Raw genomic sequence first — 15,647 nt, forward strand, 5'->3', positions numbered from 1 at the left:
TATTTAAAGCAGCACAACGTAACTTTCAGCTTTTCTGAGTTTGGCGGCATCTTTTGGACAAAAGCGGTAGTGCTTTACCAGAAAGAACACTACGTTTCCCATGAGCACCAGCGCGTACTTAATGATTATTAACGTTTTTTTTCCTTTATTTATTCAGGAAAGTCCCATTGAGATACAATGTCTCTTCTGACAGGGAGTCCTGGTCAAGATAGCAGCAAAAAAAAAAAGAAAAAAAAAATGGTTTATTAACGGTCTGGATCCATATGAAATCCCTACTGAAGAGCCATGTGTTTCAATAAATTTGTATAATAGTACAACATACAGTACATGTTTTGTATCCCTCTTACTTCTCTTTTCTTTTTTTTTGACTGCTATATTATGGTGAAGAGGCTCCGAGGCGTGAGTTTTCCTCGTGAGATTATTTTTTTCCTCTGCAGCTACAAATAAGAGTTAATATTTTTTCCTCAACAAACTAGTTTTATCTGAAGATTGGGGTTAATTGCACCGCAGAGAGCTGGCCAGCAACTGCGTTTAGCTGGTGAAGTGGGGAATAAAACCCGTGTTTTGATCCGACCCGGTCTGTGTGAGTGTTTGTGTTTTAAGGCTGATTTATGGTTCTGCGTTAAATCGACGCAGAGCCTACGGCGTAGGGTACGTGGCGACACGCACCGTACGATGCGCGTCGCCACGTACCCTATGCCGTAGGTCTGCGTCGATCTAACGCAGAACCATAATTCAGGCTTTACTGTGTGGAAGGTGTTTGGTCGTTACAGCCGCGATCCAACCGAGCCGACCACTCTTTCACTCTTTTACTTTGTTATATCAGATACTTGGCCTGCGTGGTTCTGCCTCCGAGCAGGAAACCGTTGAAAAGTTAAACCATAGCGATCTTTTCCCCACGTCTGTTGTGTGGAGCTGCTGCAGCCATAACGCAGCAACGGGTTACCAGCTTCTGCGGCGCTGCGCTCCAAGCCCCGCCCATTTTCGTCTCGACTGCGAATCGGAAAGGAGGGGGAAGTGACGTATGCCGTAAAGCAGTCAAAGCCGTAAAAATGTTTAGTTTTTTAGTGTGGCAGGGTTCCTACCATGCTCCTCAAAGTTACATAGTGCCAGTGAAGGCGATACAGACTCCCTTAGACAATGACAGAGGTGTCATTAAACCTGTTGGAAGTTGATGTACCATCACAATGACTCTGGAAATATGATATTAAGGTGGAAAAGTTACGTAGTGTCGCTTTAAGTGGCATTGTTCCACATTGTCCGAGCATATCCTTTGTTCTTAGACTGCAGGCTGAATGGTCTTTCCTAGAGCAGTGTTCTTCAGTCCAGATCCTCAGGGCCTAATGTCATGTATTTTTAAGATGTTTTCTTAGTCCAATGCACCTGACTTGAATAAATGGATCACCATGAGCTTGACATCAAGGTCTGCAAAAGTAATTTCAGCTACTGCACTTGTTCACAAACTGAAAGGTTGTTGGTTCTACGGCCGGCCGGTGCTGTGAGTAAAAGTAACAAAGATGTGGCTTTCATTTTTACAGTAATGGCATGGGTATTTATTTATGATAAATTCACACTAACCATTCACTAATAATGACAACGTTTACATCGCTAAAATGACTATGATTTACTGACAAAGAACATTTACTTCCTGCCCGTCAGTCCAAATCAAACTCTCAAAAGTGTGTGTTAATGTCACCAAAAACAACCTAAATACACTGAAATGCATTAAAAATGATTGTTTGCCATAGACTATGCTGATGAAACATTTACAAATACAAAATTACATAAATTAGTGGATTGCTTTAGCAAAACAACTAATTTATCAAACTATAATCCAGCCTCCGTGGAAACATTCTACTGTCCCAGCCTTTTCATGTTGAGGTAATTCTCATTCATCACTTTGTTACAAAAGTCTAAAGTAACTAAGTCATTACAGTTATCTGTCATTAGTAATTCAGCAGCATTACATAGTGCTTTCATGAAGTTTATTCAGAAATATTTGAGGCCTTTCATTCTGTCAGAGTTGAGTTGGTTAAGGATTGCCCTGGTTAATAATTACTAACAAACTGCTAAGAGCTCAGTTGTTCGCCCACGTTTGAATGTAGTGACAGCTGTCTGAACAAATAGGATTTCCCTTTTGGGGTTAATAAAGTATTGTCGAATTGAAGTGAAGTGAAATGTTTTGAATTGAACAGCCACGGATAACTGATCATTTTTCTGATTAGGATTCACATCTTCATCTGCAAGGAAATCTTGCTTGTAATCCATTTTTGCAACAGTGAACCAAGGTCTAGTAGCTTATGTGATTACTCTGTAACTATACCCTTTATCTGTCAACTTAGAATAATACTGCCTGAAGCGACAGCAGAAGATGACGAGCTGAACATTGTTAGGTTTTCAAATAGTGGCTAGAGCTGACATGATGGTATCAATTGATATGATATCTCAAAATGTTTCGTGCTATTTAAAAAAAAAAACAGATGCGTTATTAATTTATCGCCAAAACACAATCATTTAATTCAGTGGTATGTCATCAAGGGCCAATAAAGGCTGCCCTTTCTCAGTCAACTCTGATTGGTTAATAATAGGACAGTAAGAAAATAAATGCCACATTTAACTTGTGTGGTTCTTCCTCTTAAGTCTCCATGAGAAACAAAATGTCACGAGTGATAACAGGGCTGATTTTCATAGGGTTCCTAGTGAGTTGTGAAGCAGCCGACGAAGATGCTCCTCTCTGTCGGATACTAGGGAGTCCAGAGTTTCCAATGATGTCTAAAGAAGGAGATGTAATCTTTGGAGGAGCATTTTCCATCCACAGCGAAATCACACCGCCTTCACTTTCTTTTACAGAGAAACCAGCATCTGTCAAATGTTCAAGGTAAATCTGAGCCATCTATAAACAAATAAATGTCACATCAATTTTGTGTCAAAAAACATTGGTATGTATTGTGCTCTTCTCGTTTCAGCCTAAACCTCAGAGAATTTCGATATACCCAGGTCATGATATTTGCTATTGATGAAATAAATAGGAGTACATTTCTTCTCCCAAACATTTCTATAGGATATAGAATTTATGACAATTGTGGTTCGACGTTAACTTCAATGTATGCAGTAATGGCTCTCCTGAATGGTGATGAGAGGACTTTGGAAAATAATTGCTCAGGTCAATCATCAGTGCTTGCTATTATTGGGGAGTCTGAATCCTCTCAAACCATTGTGCTGGCACGCAATACTGGACCATTTAAGATACCAGTGGTAAGATTTAATTAAGGTGTGTATATTATGTTCAAAGTCTTTTTATTTTATTACATCTTTTTTGTTGTGGGTTTACAGATAAGTCCTTCGGCAACTTGTGAATGTTTAAGCAGCAGGAAGGAGTACCCCTCTTTCTTCCGAACTATTGCCAGTGATCTCTATCAAAGCCGAGCCCTCGCCCAGCTGGTCAAACATTTTGGCTGGACTTGGGTTGGGGCAGTCAACAGTGACAATGACTATGGCAATAATGGCATTGCTATCTTTCTTGCTGCAGCCCAAGAGGAGGGCGTGTGTGTGGAGTACACAGAGAAACTTCACAGAGCAGAGCCAGAAAGATTTCTGAAAGTGGTGGAGGTGATCAAAAAGAGCACTGCTCGGGTCATTGTTGCTTTCCTATCTCATGTAGAAATTAACATCCTCTTTGAACTCTTAAGCCTGCACAATGTCACAGGTCGGCAATTCATTGGTGTGGAGGCCTGGATCGCAGCCAACAGTCTTATGACTCCTAAAACCTTTAGTGTGCTAGGAGGGTCACTGGGATTTGCTGTACCGAATGCCAATATCAGTGGTCATAATGATTTTCTAGCCAGAGGTTTCTGGGAGACTAGTTTTCAGTGCAATAAACCAAATATGACGGGTGTTATAAACAATTGTGAGAAAAACCATGATCTAATTAAGCTAAAAGAGTATAACGATGATGTCCCAGAACTGAGATTTACGCATAACATCTACAAAGCAATCTATGCTGTTGCCTATTCTCTACACAGCCTCATGAAGTGCTCAGACAGTCAGGGGTGTGAAAAAGCCAAAGGGATTAATCCATGGCAGGTAAAATAAGTAATTAACTTTATTGCTTAGATCTTTGTTTCATAAATCATTTTACTCCTAAAACAGGAGATATTTCTGCTCTGAATTTGCTTTTCAGGTCGTGGAGTCTCTGAACGACGTGAACTTCACCATTAAGAATGGAGAGCAGTTATGGTTCGACAGCTCTGGAGCTACCGTAGCCAAGTATGAGGTGCTAAACTGGCAGCAGGGACCAAATGGATCAGTTCTGTTTAAATCGGTTGGCTACTATGATGCTTCCCTACCTCCAGGACAGAGGTTTGTTCTTAATACAGAGGATATAATGTGGCCTGGAGGAAGCAAGGATGTAAGTATTAAAATAACAGTTAAATCTTTGTGAATCTAGTAGTGCTATAAGTGGTTGTTTAAATTAATACATTCTATTTTAAATAGTTACCTAAATCAGTGTGCAGTGAAAGCTGCCATCCTGGAACTCATAAAGTCCTTGAAAAAGGAAAACCTATCTGCTGCTATAACTGCGTACCCTGTCCATTTGGAGAAATCAGCAACACCACAGGTACCACGGAACTGAATTTTTACAATTTGTACACACAATTTGCTTGCTACAGTTTCTGCATTATTATAAAATTTGTGATTGCACAAATTCATATGAATCTTTTTAGAACTTAACTGATTAAACTACAATAATAGTCACATTACTTCTATTACAGATTCTATTGACTGCATAAAGTGTCCTGAGGAATATTTGTCCAATCAGAACAGAGATGCCTGTGTACTGAAAGATGTTGAGTTTCTCTCTTTCACTGAGGTCATGGGCAAAATACTTGTGTTTTTTACTTTGTTTGGTGTGCTCCTTACCCTGATAGTGGCCACTCTATTCCTACTCAATAAGGACACTCCACTGGTGAGGGCCAACAACTCTGAACTGAGCTTCTTGCTGCTATTCTCTTTGACTATGTGCTTCCTGTGCTCTTTGACCTTCATCGGCAAACCCACTGAATGGTCCTGCATGCTGCGACACACAGCATTTGGCATCACCTTTGTCCTCTGCATTTCTTGTATTCTAGGGAAAACATTAGTGGTTCTGATGGCCTTCAGGGCAACACTTCCAGGCAGTAATGTGATGAAATGGTTTGGGCCTGCACAGCAGAGACTCAGTGTTCTTGCTTTAACTTTTGTACAGATTCTGATTTGCGTCCTATGGCTCACAATAAATCCTCCTTATCCCTTTAAAAATGTGAAAATCTATAAGGACAAGATTATTCTTGAGTGTGCTCTTGGGTCACCCATTGGTTTCTGGGCTGTGTTGGGTTACGTCGGCTTCTTGGCTCTATTATGCTTTGTATTTGCTTTTTTGGCCAGAAAACTGCCAGATAATTTCAATGAAGCGAAGTTCATCACATTCAGCATGTTGATATTCTGTGCAGTCTGGATCACCTTTATTCCAGCTTATGTCAGCTCTCCTGGGAAATTCACCGTTGCTGTAGAGATTTTTGCTATTTTGGCGTCAAGTTATGGGATACTTTTTTGTATATTTGCACCAAAATGCTTTATTCTTGCACTTAAACCTGAACTAAACACAAAGAAACATATAATGGGAAAAGTACAATCTTAATTACTCCATTTGGACTGAAACATATTTTATCCTCTTCTTTGTTCTATTCTTAAAGAAGCTCAAGACTATTTATGTACATTTTACTAGTGAACATTTCGAGCACCTAAAACTGTGCTGTTCTTGTACTTTTTTTTGTAACTTTTAATTAGATTATGCTATAAGATAACACCATTTTTGGGTTGTATTTACAGTGGATAATACTATAGCAGTTTTTCCTTGTTTCACATATGGAAAAAAATGAATAAAACTAAAACTTGTTGCATGTTCTTCCTTTTGCTTCCTTTTTTTATAAATACAGTTACACTGAAGTTGCACATTGAAAACCCCTTTGTTTCACTCTTGCATTTCCCCCTCTGGAACTTTTATATTCACCATTCACTACTCCATTTTCACCTCTCTTACTGTGTCTCCCTTTTACTGCTCTGTGTTTGAAATGTTAAGTTATTCATCTGTCACCTTTAGTTAAGACATTAAGGGCCTGATTTAGTAAGATCCTAAATAAAGAGTACTAAATTGCGTGTGCACTGAAAAAGTTTGCACGTGCTGTTGTTGTGTGTTTTGCGGGTTATCAACTAAGAATGCTTGCGCAATTGATAACAGGTGCAAACCGCAGTATTTAAATGAGGTGTTGCGTGTCTTACGGTTTGCGCCATGGAGAGTCTGGATGGAAAGCAGGATAGTCGCAAGCGTAAAATGAAATTTGACGAGTTGGAGTTAGAGATATTAGTGGAAGAGGCAAATAAACACATTCATGAACTACAGCAAAGAAATTTAAACATTACCAAAAGAAACGCAATATGGGAGAAAATCTGCGATAGAATAAATGCAGTTGGTAAGACAAAAAGAACGGCAGATGAGGTTAAAAGAAGGTGGCAAGATATAAGGCGAAGAACTAAAGAAAAAGTGGCCTTTAATAAAACTTCGGCAAACAAGACAGGTGGAGGGCCTGCGGAAGAGATGCCTCTAATCAGCATTGAGCAGCAGGTGCAGCTCCCCTTCTGCGAGGAGCAGATAACTGGGATACCGGGGTATGACCCACACAAGAGCCAACTGCAGAACAGGCGCACAATAAGAAACACTTTTTTCTCCATGAAAACACGTGATTTATTTATTATCACAAATAAAAAAATGAATGTGCCTCCTGTGGCAACCTTTTGCTGAATAATACTCGATTTAACATTCAAATAAAATATTTCTCCTTTTGCATGTGGAGAATCCTCACCACAAGTTGAGCCATCCTCACCCCAGTCCTCAAATCAGCCCTTAACTCATTCAACAGCTCCAAGATGGAATCGCTAGATAGTCAATATGTTTCAACTATCTGGTTTTCATTCATTCCAAACAAATTTACACGAGTCCGAAAGACTCTCTCTCTGCGTATTCTTTGATTTTGGCGATGTCGCCTCCTTGCCACAATAACAGCAGCCATCGGTGCGTAATGCTGGGCAGATTAGCACCTTCCTTTCGAACGTATTAAATACAGACGCAATCACAATCCCCGCAATTACTTTTAGGCTTGGTAAATCTCGTTGCGTGTGGTAAATGAACCTATTTGCATTTTCCCCTCCCAGTATTTAGCGCTTTCTGGCGGGTACGCCCCATATTGATTATTCATCAGGGCAAAAGTACTAAATGAACAGCGTGTGCTATTTTGCTCATTTGAGAGGCGCAGTCCTCTTTGCACGGTGTTAGTAGATCAGCTTGCACATTGGTTTGCGGGTGATGTCAAGTTTGCACAAGTTTTTACGCATGCAAACCTTTAGTAAATCAGGCCCTAAGTGTCTAAAGTGTAGTTTATTTACAGCCAATAGCGAGTATACATGTGTGGGCAGAGAATTGAATTATTGAGTGAGGTGCGTTCGACTCCCCGACGCTAGGTGGCGCTACACGGCCTTTCCCGTTGGCATTCTTCCAGTTAGTTGAAACAATTAGTAAACAAACGTTGTAGATTTCAAGCAGACATACTGTAGAAGAAAGACAACAACATATAAAGATATTCAACATTCAAGATTCTTTATTGTCAATATTTTTCTATGGCCCCAGTACTACTGCGCAAAATCTTGGAGTTATTTTTGGTCAGGATTTGCCATTTAAACAGCATATTAATGATGTGCTGTATGTAAGATTGCGTTTTATCATCTTCTTAATATTGCAAAGATGAGGAACATTTCGTCGGAAAAATAAAGAAAGAAAGAAAGAAAAAAAGAAAGAAAGAAAGAAAGAAAGAAGGAAAATTCCTACAGATACAATAGGGCCTTCGCACTGTAAGTCCTTGGGCCCTAAAAATTCCTACAGATACAATAGGGCCTTTGCACTGTAAGTGCTCGGGCCCTAATAATGCCTGCACACTGTTTTCTGTGGTAGACAGACTGACAAACCCCACAGCCTCAATCCCCCCTGAACTGTTGTCTGAAAAGGCATGCAATGACTTTGCTGCCTTTTTCACAACAAAATATTACAGATAAGGCAAGCAATGTGCAGCTCCAGTTCAGGAATGATAACACTTGTGCCTCCCCATCCTCTAGTCAATCTGAGACATTTCAGCCTCTTAGATTATACAACTCTAACGGAAACGGTTTCAAAATTAAAGCCCACGACATGCTGTCTTGATATTCTGCCTTCAAACCTTTTTAAAACAGTTTTTAACTGCATAGCTCCGGATGTACTGCAGATATAAATATTATTATTTATTATTTTATTTATTTATTATTATTATTATTATTATATTATTATTATAAATACTTCTCATCGAGCAGGCCAGTTTCCCCAGGCCTTGAAAACTGCAGTAATAAAACCTCTTCTAAAAAAATCAAATCTGGAGGCTACAACACTTAGTAACTATAAGCCAATATGAAATCTGCCATTTTTGGGGAAAATCATGGAAAAGTTTGTTTTCCAGCAAATTCATGCTTTTATGATGCAAAAAAATTCTTTTTTACACATTTCAGTCTGGATTTCAGCCACACCACAGCACTGAGACTGTACTCATCAAAGTCTGAATTGATATTCATCTGAATAATGATGCATACAAATCCTCTGTTCTGGTATTATTGGATCTCAGTGCTACATTTGACACAGTTGATCATAACATACTACTCAGCAGACTGGAAAAGTGGGTGGGACTTACTGGCACTGTGCTTCAATGGTTCAAATCTTACTTGCAAGATAGGGCCTTTTTTGTGTCAATTGGAAACCATGAGTCTGAGAGAAATAAGATCACATGTGGGGTTCCTCAAGGGTCCAATCTCGGACCGCTTCTATTCAAGATCTATATGCTACCCCTAGCTCAGATTATGGAAAAACATTTCCTACCAGACAACTTGTATTATACAATATACCTTTTTAATAAAACTGAATGATAATGAATAATTAATTATGTCAGCTTGAACTGAAATGAATTAGCCTCACCACAACTCAACATAGGTGGATAACCTCTGACCATTTTCATGGGGACCATGATTTTTTTAGTTGCAAGGTAGTACATCTTTGCATGTAAGAAAAAAGAGAGAGGGAGAGACCTACATATCCATTCAAATTATTTAATGATGTGTGGCAATAGACATTGTTGCTCTTAAAAAAAAACTAAAGTCATACAGCAAGACAGCCTGATAACATCACCACGCTCTGATTTGCTTAGAAGTTCTCCGTCATCGTCTGCTGTAGAAGTATAAAGCTCTGCCCATATGAGATACATATATTGGTCTCTGATAAGGTGGCATTGCAGAGTAAGGAGCTGCGATTACAACGAGGCCTGTGTAAAAAATGCATTACTGCCTCTGTGTGATGTTACTGATGGTGGTTAATATTGGAGTTTTAGCTGAAAAAGAAACAGCTGTCTGTAAGATTTTGGGGAGCCCGGAGTTACCTCTTTTGTCCAAGAAAGGAGATCTTACTATTGGAGGAGTTTTCGCTATCCATAGCCATATCTCAAAGTCTTCATTTACGCTGACTAGTCCTCCAGAACCTCACGTGTGTGAAAGGTACTGCTTAATGTCACTGATTACTTTTTTTTCTCCATTTTGCATTTATTGGTTTCTCAAGTGATGCAACATATAAGGTTTTATTTTTATTTTTTCAGGATGAATTTAAGAGAATTTCGTTTTGCTCAGACAATGATATTTGCCATTGAGGAGATCAACAATAGCAGCTTGTTACTTCCTAATGTCTCGATTGGTTATAAGATATTTGATAACTGTGCATCAACGTTGCCTTCAACACGTGCTGCAATTAATTAATTAATTAATTATTAATCAATAAATGGACCGGAAAGGAGTGTGGGAAAAACCTGCTCTGGTCAATCATCTGTTCATGCATTCATTGGAACCTCCGAATCCTCCACAAAAATTGTGATGCAGCAAATTTTAGGGATTTTCCAAATACCAGTGGTAAGATTGAATTTTAGGGTGAATATTATGTTCAAAGTTTTCTTGTTTTATTACATCTTTTTTGTTGTCTGTTTATAGATAAGTCCTTCAGCAACTTGTGAATGTTTAAGTAGCAGGAAGAAGTACCCCTCTTTTTTCCGAACCATTGCCAGTGACCTCTATCAAAGCTGAGCCCTCGCCCAGCTGATCAAACATTTTGGCTGGACCTGGGTTGGAGCAGTCAACAGTGACAATGACTATGGCAACAACGGCATGGCTATCTTTCTTGCTGCAGCCCAAGAGCATGGTCGTGGTTTCCCTTGAGTCTTTTGGATTATTATTGTGGATTTTCGGTTGAGGACCTTTTTCCTGTAAAACTTTACAGTGAGTTTATTTTTCTCCTGCTATTTAAGGAGGCAGTTTTTCTTCTGTTTCCTTATGGGAATGTTCTGCCCCCTGAGTTTTGGAGATAATAAACTACGCTTTTTTTTGGCTAAGTCTTAAACCTGTCTGGTGTTGTGTGCTTGGGTTCGAGGAAAAGAATCCCTAACAATACGAACTCACCAAGATGGACCCAGCCGACACAGAGCGTGGTTCATTGCAGGCTGCCCTGGATAGGCAGCTTCAGTTAACGAACAGCCATACTCACCAGCTGGAGGCAGCCGCTGTAATGCCGTTCGGTCTTACTGATGTCCCGGGGGTGTTTCAGGCGCTTATCAATGACGTGCTCCAAAACATGCTGGATGAATTCGTGGTGGTGTACCTTGACGATATTTTGGTCTTCTCTAAGACCCTCGGGGAGCATGTCCAGCACGTCCGCCGGATAATCAAGCATCTCCTCCTGAACCGACTCTTTGTTAAGGCGGAGAAGTGCCAGTTCCACTCCGCCTCGGTCAACTACTTGGCATTGATTCTGAAGAAGGGTCAGACTCGAGCCGACCCCCGCAAGATTCAAGCGGTGGTCGATTGGCCGGTCCCCGTGTCGTGGAAAGAGTTGCAGAGTTTCCTCGGGTTTGCAAACTTCTACCGGAGGTTCATAAGGAACTACAGTGTCGTGGCGACACCCTTCACCAGGTTGACCTCTCCCTCCCAACAATTCACCTGGTCTTCAGCTGCTGACGCCGCGTTCCGACCCTTCAAGGAGAGGTTCACCAGCGCCCCAGTTCTACTCCATCCAGACCCTGAGAGGCAGTTCATCGTGGAAGTGGACACCTCAGACACCGGGCTGGGAGGGGTTCTCTCCCAACGTTGAAGGATCAGAAGGTGCACCCCTGTGCGTTCTTCTCTCTGCGCTTTCTCCCCGCGGAGGAGAACTACGACATCGGGAATCGTGAGCTGCTGGCAGTGGTGGCTGCTCTGGAGGAGTGGCGCCATTGGCTTGAGGGCAGAGCAGCCGTTTATCGTTTGGACTGACCAAAGGAATCTCACCTTCATTCGGGCAGCCAAGCGACTTAATGGGCGACAGGCTCGTTGGGCCACCTTCCTCAGTCCGTTCGACTTCTCCCTCACCTATCGTCCCGGTTCCCGTAACTGCAAAGCAGATGCCCTGTCCCGGCTGCATCAAGGGGGGAGACTGGCCACCGAGGAGTCGGCACCCATCATCCCCGGGGCCCGAGTGATCGGCAGGGTGGCCTGGGGCATTGAGACTGTGGTGAGGAGAGCGCTGCGCTCTAACCCGGCCCCTATGGGTGTGCCACCACAGAGGTTGTTTGTTCCTGAATTGGTTAAGTCCCGAGTACTAGTTACTAGTCAGTTTGCCTGTCACCCTGGAGTCCGCCGCACCTTCACCTTTCTGGCTCGATGGTTCTGGGGGCCTAGAATGAGGGGGGAAGTGAGGGACTTTGTGTTGGCCTGTCCCGTTTGTGCCCGCAGCAAAGCTTCTCACCAGGCGCCGACCGGCCTACTTCAGCCCCTTCCTGTCCCGAGCCGTCCCAGGTCCCACATTGCCTTGGACATCGTGTCTGGACTACCGGTCTCCCAGGGGATGACAGTGATCTTAACCATTGTTGGATGTTTCAGTAAGGGGGTGCACCTGGTGGCCCTCCCCAAACTCCCCGTTCCTAGTGGACTGGGTGGGCTATGGTCCGGAGGAACCCTCATCAGGGACCCGGGTCTTCTGTCTTCTGACTTTTATCGCACCCATCCCAAGAAGCCTGGCGCGTCGCCATGTGGCTCCCTTGGATGGGGGAGTACTGTTAGGTCTCGGCCAGCGTGGGTTTCCCCGCAACCCGTTTTCGCTGCAGGCGTAGAGTCAGCGCAGCGCGTAGCCAGAGATCTGACTGGTGACTCTTTGTGAGTTCGTTGTTATCACTAGTGTGCATGGTCGTGGTTTTCCTTGAGTTTTTTGGATTATTATTGAGGATTTTCGGTTGATGACTTTTTTTCTGTAAAACTTTACAGTGAGTTTATTTTTCTCCTGCCATTTAAGGAGGCAGTTTTTCCTTATCGGAACGTTCTGCCCCCTGAGTTTTGGAGATAATAAACTACGCCTTTTATTGGCTAAGTCTTAAACCTGTCTGGCGTCGTGCGCTTGGGTTCGAGGAAAAGAATCCCTAACAGAAACAGTCTCAAACACTGCAGTCAGATCAAGGATTGATTGATTGATTGATTGATTGATTGATTGATTGATTGATTGATTGATTGATTGATTGATTGATTGATTGATTGATTGATTGATTGATTGATTGATTGATTGATATCTTTATTTCGAACACAAGCACAAAAAATAGAGAGAATGAAAATAGATAAAAGTCCAGAGTGTAAGGCCAACATTGTTGATTTTTACTAGAGCTGTCTCTGTACTGTACTGTAACTTTTCATAGTGATTATTGTCAGACAAGTGATCATGAACCTGTGCTGCATCTGTAGACAATAATTTTAATTTCATTAAAAAAAAAGGGGCTCTGCCCAAAGATTTACCCCTCCCTTCCTTGGATCACATTCTAGTGCGTCACACTCATGTCCATTACCAAAGCATTTGCAATCATAATAGTAGCAAGCAGGACAACTTTAGAAATGATAAATAAAAATCAAAAGTAAAAATCCATCCATTTCCTACACCCACTGTTTCCTTTGCAGGGTCACGGGGGTCTGCTGGAAGCTATCCCAGCTCATTACAGGCGACAGGCAGGGGTACACCCTGAACAGGTCACCAGCATATTGCAGGAAAATAATTACACAAAATAATCATAATAATAATAATAATAATAATCATAGATCTACATATATCTACAAATTATTTAATATTTTACAATTATAATGGCATGGTAGAATGGTAAAATAATTCTCAATTTAAACTGTAAAGACACCTGAGAACATCATCATGCTCTGACTGGATAAGGTGATCTCAGACATCATCATGTGATGAGGTATAAAGCTCTGCTCATGAGAGGAAAAGCTTATTTTGGATGGAAGTAGGGTGGCATTTGCCAAGCAGGTTGTGATTACATCTGTGGCTGTTTGTAAAAGATGTGTGACCACCTCTGTATAATGTTACTGTTTGTGGTTCTTATAGGAGCCTTAGCAGAGGATTTAACAGCTGTCTGTGAGATGCTGGGAAGCCCACAGTTTCCTCTTTTTTCTAAGGAAGGGGATATAACTATTGGAGGAACTTTCTCCATCCACAGCCAAATTTCACAGCCTTCATTTACCTTGACTGATCCACTAGAGCCTCTCGTGTGCTCCAGGTATGATGCATTGTGACTGATTATATTTTTGTATTGCCTTTGGCCTTGTTTCTCTAGTGGCGCAATTGTGATGATTGGTTATAATTATTTTTTTCAGGGTAAATTTAAGAGAGTTTCGTTTTGCTCAGACATTGATATTTGCTATTGAGGAGATCAACAACAGCAATGCTTTACTGCCAAATATGTCTATTGGTTATAAGATATTTGACAGCTGTGGTTCAACATTGACTTCCACACGTGCTGCGATGGGTCTGATTAATGGAGAGGAAAGGAGTTTTGGGAAAACCTGCTCAGGTCAATCATCTGTTCATGCAATCATTGGACCCTCTGAGTCCTCCACAACAATTGTGATGCAGCAGGTCTTAGGGATATTTCAAATACCAATGGTAAGACTGAATTCAAATGTATATATTATGTTCAAAGATTTCTTGTTTTATTAAATCTTTTTTGTTGTGTGTTTATAGATAAGTCCTTCAGCAACTTGTGAATGTTTAAGCAGCAGGAAGGAGTATCCCTCTTTTTTCCGAACCATTGCCAGTGACCTCTATCAAAGCCGAGCTCTTGCACAGCTGGTAAAACATTTTGGCTGGACCTGGGTTGGAGCAGTCAACAGTGACAATGACTATGGCAACAACGGCATGGCTATCTTTCTTGCTGCAGCCCAAGAGTTGGGAGTATGTGTGGAGTACAGGGAGGTACTTGACAGATCGGAGCCAAAAAAATTTCTGAAAGTGGTGGAGGTGATCAAAAAGAGCACTGCTCGGGTCATTTTTGCTTTTCTTTCTCATGTAGAAGTAAACATGCTCTTTGAGCTGTTAAGTCTGCACAATGTCACAGGTCGTCAGTTCATTGGTGTGGAGGCCTGGATCACAGCCAGCAGTCTTGTGACTCCTGAAACCTTCAGTGTGCTGGGAGGCTCACTGGGATTTGCTGTATTGAAGACTAATATCAGTGGTCTGGATGATTTCCTCCTCAAAGATTTCTGGGACATTAAATTTCAATGCAATGAACCAAACATGGATGATGTCTTGAAAAAATGCAATGATCATCAAGATCTAATTCCGCTCAAAGATTTTAATGACGATGTTCCAGAGCTGAGATATACAGGTAACATCTATAAAGCGGTCTATGCTGTTGCCCATTCTTTGCACAGCATCATGAAGTGCTCAGAGAGTCAGGGGTGTGAAGAAGCTGCTGATATTAGCCCATTGCAGGTAAAATCAATGAAAGACGTTTTTCTTTAGTTCTAAATCATTATACTTACAAAAAAGAAGTGTTTACTGCTCTATATTTGCTCTTCAGGTTGTGAAGTTTCTGAAAGAGGTGAACTTCACCATTAAAAATGGAGAGCAGGTGCGGTTCGACAGTACTGGAGCTACTGTAGCCAAGTATGAGGTGCTAAACTGGCATCAGGGGCCAAATGGATCAGTTCTGTTTAAACCGGTTGGCTACTATGATGCTTCCCTGCCTCCAGGAAAGAGATTTGTTCTTAAAACAGAGGATATAATGTGGCCTGGAGGAAGCAAGGATGTAAGTATCTGAAACAACATTTAAATCCCTTTGATAAGTCTATTAATGCTATAATTGAGTGTTGAAATAATTTCTTCTCTTTTTAATAGTTACCTATATCAGTGTGCAGTGAAAGCTGCCATCCTGGAACTCATAAAGTCCTTGAAAAAGGAAAACCCATCTGCTGCTATAACTGCATACCCTGTCCATTTGGAGAAATCAGCAACACCACAGGTACCACAGTAGTAAATTTTACGAATTTGCACACACCATTTGCTTGCTACAGTTTCTGCATCATTGTAAAATTTGCAATTGCACGGATTCATATAAATCAGTTTAGGATTTAACTGATTAAACTATAATAATAGTGACATTACTTCTATTACAGATTCTATTAACTGCATAAAGTGT

General features: G+C 41.2%; 1 protein-coding gene across 1 annotated transcript; it reads left to right on the forward strand.

Moving 5' to 3' along the window:
* Positions 1 to 2,726: 2,726 nt before the first annotated feature.
* Positions 2,727 to 5,677, forward strand: LOC133441827 (extracellular calcium-sensing receptor-like). The gene is made up of 6 exons (XM_061719500.1): positions 2,727 to 2,878; positions 2,967 to 3,255; positions 3,334 to 4,083; positions 4,181 to 4,408; positions 4,495 to 4,618; positions 4,773 to 5,677. The coding sequence occupies exons 1-6, from the start codon at positions 2,766 to 2,768 to the stop codon at positions 5,675 to 5,677; spliced, it is 2,409 nt and encodes an 802-aa protein (XP_061575484.1). The 5' UTR covers positions 2,727 to 2,765.
* Positions 5,678 to 15,647: the final 9,970 nt, after the last annotated feature.

The sequence above is a fragment of the Cololabis saira genome, chromosome 4, assembly GCF_033807715.1.
Source record: "Cololabis saira isolate AMF1-May2022 chromosome 4, fColSai1.1, whole genome shotgun sequence".
NCBI classification, from domain to species: Eukaryota; Metazoa; Chordata; class Actinopteri; order Beloniformes; family Belonidae; genus Cololabis; species Cololabis saira.